This window comes from Chenopodium quinoa, unplaced genomic scaffold, assembly GCF_001683475.1.
Source record: "Chenopodium quinoa cultivar QQ74 unplaced genomic scaffold, ASM168347v1, whole genome shotgun sequence".
NCBI classification, from domain to species: Eukaryota; Viridiplantae; Streptophyta; class Magnoliopsida; order Caryophyllales; family Amaranthaceae; genus Chenopodium; species Chenopodium quinoa.
In genome coordinates, this window is record NW_018743691.1 from 2,804,477 (window position 1) to 2,815,419 (window position 10,943).

The 10,943-nt window shown below is 33.3% G+C and overlaps 1 protein-coding gene across 2 annotated transcripts; it reads right to left on the reverse strand.

Moving 5' to 3' along the window:
- Positions 1 to 1,308: 1,308 nt before the first annotated feature.
- Positions 1,309 to 5,702, reverse strand: LOC110683760 (serine/threonine-protein kinase HT1-like). 2 transcript variants are annotated; one of them, XM_021860163.1, is made up of 3 exons: positions 5,496 to 5,702; positions 3,688 to 4,672; positions 1,309 to 2,076 (listed from the first exon to the last, which is right to left on the reverse strand). In XM_021860163.1, exons 2-3 carry the CDS (start codon positions 4,581 to 4,583, stop codon positions 1,737 to 1,739), a joined length of 1,236 nt encoding a protein of 411 aa, XP_021715855.1. In that variant the 5' UTR covers positions 4,584 to 4,672; positions 5,496 to 5,702; the 3' UTR covers positions 1,309 to 1,736. The 2 variants fall into 2 exon arrangements, with proteins under 2 accessions (XP_021715855.1, XP_021715854.1); XM_021860162.1 differs by having other exon boundaries at positions 5,440 to 5,701.
- Positions 5,703 to 10,943: the final 5,241 nt, after the last annotated feature.

A 10,943-nucleotide genomic window follows, 5' to 3' on the forward strand; every position in this document is an offset into this window, starting at 1 on the left:
CTATTTGGGGGGCAAAAAAACATGGCATCATCTGCAAAAAATCAATGAAATTTTGGGGCTCTTCATCCAATTTTAATACCACTAAATTGTTTGATTTCTTCAGTTAATAAAGATTCTTGACAAACACATCCATCCATACAGAGGAAGAGATAGGGGGATAAATGATCACCTTGGCGAAGGCCACAATGTGGCTGGAAGTTCTATATTGTTTTTCTGTTAACAGTAGCCTTGAAGGTTGAAGATGAAGGTAGACACAATGAAAAATTCATTGGACCCAACGATGGGAGAAACAATAAGTTTTTAGGACCTTAAATAAAAACGTCCATTCTACACACTTACAAGCTTTTGACATGTCAACTTTGATAGCGCCGAGAGAATTTTTTTTGCATTTATAAAGTGAATAAGCTCTTGTGATAATTAGACATTATGTTTCATAGCTGCCAAATGAGTCTTAGAATATTTAGTTTGACAAAGGGAATAATATATTGATGATTGATGTATTTTTGTGAAAATTACTTTACCGAAAAGGAAAGAAAAAAAAATAAAGAACCTTACATATTAGAAAAATGATACAAGAAACCTTAAGGGCTACGTGTAAAGAATTAAAAGTAAAATAGTAAGCTATGTATGTTTAATTCACAATATTTTTACTTATCTTATCTAATTGCTTAATGTTTCTGATCTAATAGTAATCTAATTTGATTATCTGATTGACTAAACTTGACCTCATGGGGCACGTAGTATGCTAATATGTACTCCCTCCGTCCCTTAGTTATATGCCTATAATTAAGGGACGGAGGGAGTAGTATGTAATTTTCACAATTTTTCATTTCGAAATTAACGATATTTAGTGCTAAAAGAAACATAAATAAAGCGATAGTCTAATATGCACTTGTTTTTTCTAATTTGATTACGTAGCCCTAAATGCTTATCAGTGTCCCTAAGATAGTATGTCTATACCAGTACTTAGCATTACTCTTTATTTTATACAGTACAATTTAGTTAAAAGACAAAAACAAGAGTCTTACAATTAATGTGCACCCTTCTTGTTTTAGAGTTTGTGTTATCATTAACTTATTGGAGAGAGAAATTCTAATGATACATTTAAGAAGACAGACAATAGTTTAGATTATAAGTGTGTCAGCGATGTTTGTGCAAAGAAGACAATCATCAAACAACTACTCTGAGTCTTTGACTGGTAGATTCCTGGTGTTGTATGGAATATAAGAAAAAACACATCATTTCCAAGACTAAATTTTACCATAATCAGGCAATGCAAATGCAATTAATTTAAGGAACTAAGAATGATAATATGAAATTTCCCTCCTTTTTTTTATCATCAAAACAATTAAACTAGATAAATATCATAGCAAGAGCGAGGGCGCATGTATAAATACAGATCACATATCTTCTCTTCCTCCTACTAAGGGCAACCATAGAAATCCATTTGAATTATAATTTAAGGGAAAAAAAAAGAAACAAAAAAAAAAGGAAAAAAAAAAAAGCAGAAAACCCAGAAGTTCTCGACTTTTATCTTGATTTTTCCACCTTTTTTTTCTAAGCTGAATGTAAGAAAATCATATCCTGATAGATACACGGTTAAGTAAAACAACCTTCCCTGCAAGACTTTGGCTGTACCAAATCCTTCTGAATAACCCCCCACAAATCTGTCTATCCCTTTTGTTCCTCTCCTCTCCTGTCTCGTCTTTTTCTTTTTCTTTCTCTTCCTCTGTGCATTAATCTGCAGTCATAGGTTGTGTAATGCAGCACCTGAAGCGCGCCTTACGAACAGTTGTCATGATCTCGGTCTCTGCATGCTCGAGCATCTTCACCACATCTGAGAAGGGCGGCCTCACATCGGGATTGGGGTCCCAACAACGGGTCATGATCTCAGCAAGAACAGGCAAGCAGTCAGCTGGGATAATTGGGCGGACACCCTTGTTGACAACGGCAAATGCTGCCTGAACAGCAGTCATATTCTGGAATGGGAGCATACCCGTAATCAGCTCCCAAAGGACAATTCCAAAACTGTACACGTCAACCTTCTGTGTATAAGGCCTATGCTGGATCATTTCACTGCAGAAGGAAAATAATAGTGCAGTCAAGAAGATCTCCATGCTACGCAGAAAAGTTTAAATGTCAAGCACAGCAAGTGAATACCTGACTAACGCCACAGAAAGATGAAACACACAAGTGACAGAGAGAAATATAAGCAACCTCAATTGAAACATCACACCTTCTCAACACAACAGAGGAAGCTTTCAGTAAATAACAAAGCAAAGAGTTTTCCAACTAGTGAAACTTTTCCTACATACTAGTATACTACAATCCTCAATCAACTTTACTGTTTAGCCAGCTTACTGAGGCTGAGAAATGCCCAACAGTGGTGAAGTAAGCATAATTTTTGTAAAGTGATTAGAGCTAATAACTTCTTGATGTCCTACAGCCAACATAGATCTATAACTAAATAGAATCTACGTTGTACCAGTCTACCAACCCCTTACCCCTTCCAGAAATCAGAATTGTAATATTCCTCTATTCCTCTGCCACTACAACTATACAGCTTCAATTTTAAAATGATGCATCAGCCAAACCACAAATAATAAATCGCATGACACGAGCTTATATAGAAGCAACTACAATAACATACAAATAATGATTTCAGGATACTGTCAGAGAAAATACTACACAATTAATGAACCCTGGATATATTTCTTTGAAATTGAGAGAAGCACGTTGACTCGTTGAGCACCGAACATAAAAGTTAATTTGCGATAGCATTCAAGTAAACTAATGTCACAAAGATAATTGTTCAAAGTCAATATTACAGCGGTGTCTTGGGCTACAATTCCATCAGAAGGCTCAAAAGCCAGCCAATGGAAAGCCAGGTCATACCTACTGAGTAAAAAAAGTACAGATAAGTGTTCTAATAGGGCCAAGAAAATGGAGCTGCTCTTACAAATGGAATGATAGTTAATTTTCTTTTTTTTAAAAAATGTTGCTCAAACAACCTAAAGCATGCTCCTTGCTATTCCAAACAACCAAATTCCACATTAAAGTTGACAGTTAAATTCAAAAGTATCTTATAGAAGAAGATAACCAAAGCCATTTTAGTTAGGCTGACACATGTACCATGATGGATTCCACTAGAAATCTTTAATGTTGCATGCAGTAAGTTGCTTCTAGTAATAGAAAATATCAGTTGAGTGTAGGCTAGAAAGCTATTCCTAGAAGCCACCACTTATGGTGTACAAGTTATCTATTGGATGATTATCATCCTGCCCACTTAATGCAATACTCATAAAAGATAGAAACAAAGCCACCTTATAGGTTATCTATTGGATCATAAACCTTTAATCCTTCTCCCTTTATGAACGCGCATAAAAGACAGAAATAAAGACACCTTGCAGAACAATCAGACAACCATATATCGGCAAATCATAGTAGAATTTAGTCGGTTTCAAAACAATTAATTGATAAAAGCAAGTCTGAACAGTTGGGGGAGGGGGAAGGAATACCTTATATGAAATAGGATTTCAAAGGATATCTAAAATATGGTGGCAAAGTAATGTTGGGGATTAGGAGTTAAGTAAGCAGATTTAAGCAAGAAAATTGAATAGAGCACACATGTATATAATAGCTTAAAAGGAAAGAAAGACAGCAGTTAACAAGAGCAAGGAATCTTACGGAGCCATCCAGCGGTATGTTCCAGTCTCTGGAGTCATTCCTTCAGTCTGAACCTCAATCCTAGCAACTCCAAAGTCCGCAATTTTTATGGATTTATCAGCAAAAATCAACAGATTGTCGGACTTCAAATCCCTGTGGATCAGTCCAAGCTGGTGGACATACTCCATTCCTCTAGCCACATCCAAAGCCTGCTTAACAGCTAATTTCAAAGGCACTGATCTGTTATGCCTCTTTGTCAAGAATTGTCTAACGGAACCACCCTTTGCATATTCAGTAACAATACACCAGACCATGGGTTTTCGGCAAGCTCCAATGAACCGAACAATATTTGGATGCTTCAATGTAGCAAGCATCATAACCTCTTGCTGAAATTGTTGCTCCATCAGCTGGGCCCTATCCTGATCATTCTCTGGCCTCTCCAAAATTTTAATAGCAACCTCCTCACCTTCATAAGTGCCCCTGTAAAGCTTCCCAAAAGCTCCCTGTGCAAATGCATCGCCCATGTTAAGCTTCCTCAAGTCGATGGTCCACTCCTCAAAATTCTCGAGGCCCTCAGTAGGATAATTAGGATCCATAAGAGCTTGAGCAAGTGCATCATCACTTAAAGCATGGGTTACCCTTCCTCGATGATTATTGCTTCCAGCAACCGAATAATTATCTTTGACGCACTTCAATCCTTGATGACCCAACATACGAGTGTGTGAATCATTAGAACCCACACTGCTATTATCAACAGACATTGCTACAGATCCCCCACCATTACTCGCTGCCAAACTCGCGTAACTGTCAATCGACATGTTGGAATTCTCACCAACACCAAGCTTGTAGAAGTCATAAAATTTGTTGTCATTGTTGTTAATGCCTATGATCCCGGTAAACTTCGAAGCCTCCAACATCTTGTTCCCCCAATCAGAGAAGCAAGCTCTGAATCTATCTAATTCCTCAGCATCAGCACGCCAAATCTAAAACACCCCCAGCTGGAGCCCTGAATAAAAAGCATCCACAACAATTATCAATCAGAATCAATATCGAAACGAATACTTACAAGTAAACGATAACAAGTTCTATGATTTCTAGCCAAAACCATAAACCACAAAAACCTATACAAATTGAATGAATTAATCATAACTTAAATTGCACACCAAAATGAATAAATGTACAATCAACCCGAAAAACCGCCTCGAATCAACTACAAAACAACCTAATCAGCTAACAAATCAACAAAATTAGATCAATCAAACACCAGAAGACGAAAATGAGCAAAATTTCACAAGATAGAATTCCACTCCAATCATCAAATTTTATCTAGAAGGAAAGAATCATTACATAATCTTCTACAATAGGTAATAACAATCATAAATAATCAATCACATTTCTCAAAACAAAAAAGGGTAAAAACAGTATTAATTAACCTACTAAAATCAAAACCCTAGTTACCCACCCAGTTTCCCTTCACTTCCATCTCCCCCAAAACACAACAACACCCAACTCAATAACCCTTTTCCACCACCATAACCAAACAATCATAAACCCTAAAAAACCAAAACAAATTCAAGCAAAAAAACCCCAAACTTTTCCGATGACAAAAATTCAACAAACACCCAGAAAACGCGTGAATTCCAGGTTACAGTTACAAAAACAAAAATTAATCAAAAAAAAAAAAAAAAAAAACCCAATTCAAATACAAAATTAGAACAATCAAAAACCCAAACAAAAACACTAAAAACAAGAAGAAAATTCCATGATCTGAACCTCAAAATTGACCAAAAACGCGTCGATCGAACCAAAATTTTGACCAGCTGACTTACGCCGATTTCAAAGGTTGAACCAAAAATCAAACGATTGAACCATAAGAGATCAAGCTGAAGGTCGAGGAGAGAGAAGATCGTGATAGTAGTCAAGCAAGAGAAGACCCAGAAAGAGGAGAGAGAAAGTAGAGAGAGAAAATGAGGAGAGAGAAAGTAGAGAGAAGATGAATGAATGAAGAAAAAAAAGGGAATTACTGTCTCTTTTTCTTCCAGTAGTATAGTAGTAGTAGCTTGTCTTTTTTTTAATTTTTATTTTTATTTATTTTTTTATTTGGCGTGTTTAACTGATTAACTAGAAGTATTTTGGCTGTGAGAAATGGGAGTGTGAATGACAAATGAGAGAGTGACATGTGGAGGGTTGTGTGGGGTTAGATGAGATTGTGACCGTTGATTTAAAGTTGGTGATGATGATTTGATGATGTTGTTGGTGAGTCTGCGGTCTTCCTCGGGAAAAAGATATTGCCGTTCTTTTTGGCGTTTTTTTTTTTATTATTTTTTTATTGTTGTAATTGTAATAATATAAATATAAATATTTATAAATGAATAATAATAGAATTAATATGTAAGGGAAGACATTGCCTCAAAAAAAAAAAAATGTAAGGGAAGACATAACACACGTAAGCGTGTGGCTTTTGTTTTTTTTACAAGAAGAATAATTTGCTTGTTATCAAAATTTAGGGTGTAAAAATAGGAGACTAGGTATAGAACAATATGCTCTATCTACCCATTTATTTACCATATATGTGCATAGTAATTGAGTTTCGAAATTCGTGATTCATACCTAAGAGATTATACTAAGTATATTCTTAAGATACGTATTATGTGCAATTTAAAATTAGGTAATTGTGTTCGAGGAGAATAGACAGCTCTGTGTATTGTCGGAAGTAAAGGACAACTCTGTGTGTCATTTGACAAGATTTGTTTCAATTTCTCTATCTAACTTTACTCTCAGCTCGCTCTCTGTGATTTTATTTTTAATCATCTTAGGGCATGTTTTGATTGATTGTATTGAGCTGAATTGAACTAAACTTATTGGAGTTGAAATGAACTGAATGTTTTATGAGGAAGGAAATTAAGATAAGAACTGAACTAAATTCAACTTATTGGAGCTGAACTGAACTGAAAATAAGCTGAAAAGAACAGGCCCTAGCTTAGTGCATTACTTCCCCATTCAATATGTGTTGATAGTGAAAATTATTATCATATACTTATAAGACATGTCATTTGCACATGGTTTGAACAAATTACGTTTGAAAGAGATAGAAAAATACTTCATACTAGTATTTTATTATTTGAGCAAACCCTAATTTTACTACTTTGTCCATTTCTTTTTCCATTTTCAATTGAAAATTTTGATATTCACACATTAATTGCTCAATAATTGTGTTAACGGGGAAAGGTATAAAAGACTATAATTTATTTTAAGAAACACGTCATCTATAATTTAAGATAGCATATTGCACTTGAAAAGAAAAGACATTTACATGTATTGCTCACGTGAAATCGTGAATGCAGATATGCCTTTTTTGTCCTACGCTATTCCCTTTTTTTAGTAGGTTTATCTCAGATTGCACAGTCATCTTCATTCAATACATGTTAAGAGTAATATTTATTAGTATTATTTACTGTTAGAGTTTGTCAGTTCTGAATCATTTGTCCTCTACTAGAGATTGTCAGTTATAAGATCATTTGTTCTCTATAAGATTTTATCGGTTAAGATTTGATTTCATCATTAGTTTCCTATCAAAGTTTGTTATTTAAGATTTGATTTCATCATTAGCTCTCTGTTAGAGTTTGTCAGTTACGAGACGAATTCATCATTAGCTCTCTGATAATAGAGTTTGTCAGTTACGACACAAATTTAATTCATCATATGCTCTCTATTAAAGTTTGCCACTTAAGATTTCATTATTGTTTTCCTTTTGGTTTTATAATCTAGTGATTGATGATTATTATTGGAAATTAAAGATGAAATATGTGCTTGTTAAGTGATGTTCATAATGTAGTTTTTGCTACAATTGCATGATTTAAATATTTAGGGCTTGTTTGACATCATTTTTTTGTTTTTAGTTTCCTGTTTTTTTTAAAACTAAAAACCAAAAACAGGAAACAAGAAAAAGATGTTTCCACTTTTTTGTTGTCAGTTTTCAAAATTATTATAATTTTAATAAGTTTAAATAATTTTTGATTCATTATGTGATATATATCATATACTTTTATACAACAAAGAACCAAAAAACAGAAAACCACAGCAATGCCAAACGAACCCTTAATTTTTTAATTTATTTTTCTTTTCATCATACTTCGAATGTTACTTTCTTGGTATTATATTCAATGAACTTGCTTTTCAAATTTAATTCGAGATGACACATTATATATATATGTATGTAATGTAAAGAAAAGATGTATTCTTAAATCATTCCAATGAGTGGCTATAGTTTAGGTTATTTACCCCACTCTCCTCCCATTTTCAATGTTTATTTTGTTTATTATTTTTTTTTAATTTTTACACACAACCTCCTTATTCATTATGTTGTAAACTTAAGAAACACTTAATCTACAATTTAAGAAAGTGTATTGCGCTTGAAAAGAAAAAAGATGTGTTAAGTATGCAGCCTTGTCTTCACTTTTACTATTTTATTTTTATTTTTTATTTTGTTAAAAAAAAAAAACTTGCTTCTTCAAATGTATTAATGGTAAAAGTTTATACTCGAAACTTAATATCGAGACACGTAATGTATTTAAAGAAAACATCTTGTGTAAGAATAAAAAAGACATTTTGTGTGTATTGTTCATGTGATTGTAGTTTGAGCTTCTTTATTTTGTCTTAATCTCACTACAATTAATTAGATATTAATATTATTATTTAATACATGCTAGAAATGTGATACCTCATACTTAAGAGGCAAGACATTTATTGTGTTGGAAAATAGACTAATCTATACTTCTATACTAAGTTTTTAAAAGGACAAACTAATTTGCCACGTGTCCTCTTATCCTTTCCTTTTAACTTTCTTTACAATCCTTTTTACTTCTTGGCCCTTTAGTTCCCTCCTCCCCATCTTTTAATAGCTCTTCAATATATGTAACCTTCACTTTAATTCAATAAACTTAATTATAATAATCTTAATCCTTTTCCTCTTTCTCTCCCTTCAACTTTCAATTTCAATTTAAATTTGACATTTATTCATCAATCTTCCCCTAACACTTCTCCTAATATAAATTCTTTCACATCACCAAAAATCCAAATAAGGAATAAAAAAACAAATAGATAAATCAATAGATGGATAAATATCTCTAAAAATGCTTTGTAAAATTATTGCAACGATAAAGATAACGATAGATTAGGAGAGATATTGAAGCAGTAAAGAAGCAATACACAAATGACAAGAAAAAGGAAGCATTTGGTGTAAGAATCTAGAAATTAATTTCACATAGTGAATCATTTTCAAGATATAAAATGTATAAGAAGTAAGAGAATAAAATTTGTGAAGAGAAGCTTCGAAATTTCTTATATTGTCGTATATGCAAATTATAACAAGGGTTTGGCCTATAATAATTTGATATAATTTATTATTTAATTCGTGTAACTAGATAATTTAATTCTACGATTGATACATTGCTATTATTCGCTAATTTGTAATTTATTTTGTATAAGATGTCCTTAAAATAAACTCTGATCTAAAAGTAAGGTCAAGTTTTAATTACAAACAAAAACATAGCAAATCATAAAAATGTAACAAGATGCCAAAAGGCAGTGAAATTTATTCAAGTAATTTAAATTTGAATGTTATTGGCATAAAATAACTTTTACAGTGTATTAATGATAAATCACATTCATATAGGATTTATAGACATGTTTAAGCTAAGTTTATAGTTCCTTTTTAGGTCTTTTAGTCGCTTTTTAGGTCACAATTGCATAAGTTGTCCTTTTTGTGCTCTATTACGCTTCGTTTGTATTTTCTGAATGTTTCAGGTAGTTTCTATAACTATTTAGACGCTTTCGGAGTAATTTCGGAAAAATCGAACAATGAAAGGATGAAAAGTCGATGAATCAAGGTCGCTCAACGAAAGAATTGTGTTTGTGGAAGCTTCGGTTGATATTTATATGCATGAGAGATGATCATAGCATCCACGAGGGTCGCAATGCATCTTTTCGGAATTGAATTTGAGTTAGAAATGAAGAAAAACGATGGTTTACAAAGTGCTAAAACTGACCTTTGTCCACTCTTTTGATCATAACTTGAGTTCTACAGATTGGATTGAAGTGATTCAAGTTGCATTGGAAACTAGACTTGAATAGCTTTCCAATGATGGTCACACGCCCCAAGAAGACTCCTAGAACATAAGTTATAGGCGTTTCAATCTGAGCATGCAGTCAGAAACGAAGTGCAGCACCCGTGGCCAAGCTTGTAGGTCTGTCCCACGCCCACACAAAGTGCCCAGCACCTACTGCCAGCCCGCAGGTTTTGCCGAGCAGCCAAAGAAGCCCACGAAGCATCATCGCTGCACATATAACTTGTATCGATCCCTCGACCTCACTTACGGTTTTATGCCACGTCATCATCTATCGCCCAATAGCATTGCAACTTATGTAATTTATATTTTCTTATTTCTTTTTCTTTAATTAGTTTTAGATAAGATTTAGGAAGTTTATAAATAGTTCCGAGGGTTTATTATTTTTTCCTTAGGCCGTTTTTACGTTAGTTTTCTCTTTTGAACCCTAGTTTCTCATGGCATCTCCATGAATTCTTCCATGGATGATTCTTGGGTTTACTATTTTAATTCGTTGAGGTATTTTATTTCTATATTCTTGATTTTAATTATGTTTTATTTCTTAGATCTAGTTTTATTTATTTATTTCATGCTAGACTAGTTTATTTTTAGGGTTTGGGAATCCATGTTTATATAATGAATCTTGTTTGATATTATTGATATTTTGATTCTTGATTTCTCTAATTGATAGTGTTTTATTGTTAATCTTGCAACCTAATCAATTGTGTGATTAATTCTTGTTAATAAGAGTTAGAATCGAAAGATCTTACTTTTAGGGGCTTACCTACAATTAGCAATTCTAATTATGTTAGCGACCGAACTACATATGTTGAATTGAGAGCGTTAAGACCCGACCGTAGGCTTAGCAATTGCTCTAGATAATTGATTGATTGAATTGTTACTGATATTTGATAGATTTAGAACTATAAGCATGGTGAACCACAACCCTAGGTCTTTTTATCAATTGTTTTATTCCTATTTTAATTTAGATTGCTTCCCTATCCCAATTTCATGACATAGTTTAGTTTCTCCAATTTCTTAGAGGTTAGATTGAATACCATCTCCCTGTGGATTCGACCCTACTTACCCTACTACACTGTTAGTTGGTTTTGTTAGGAATTTATTTTTGACAGGTGTACGACAACCTATCAAATTTTGACAGGTAAACAAAGC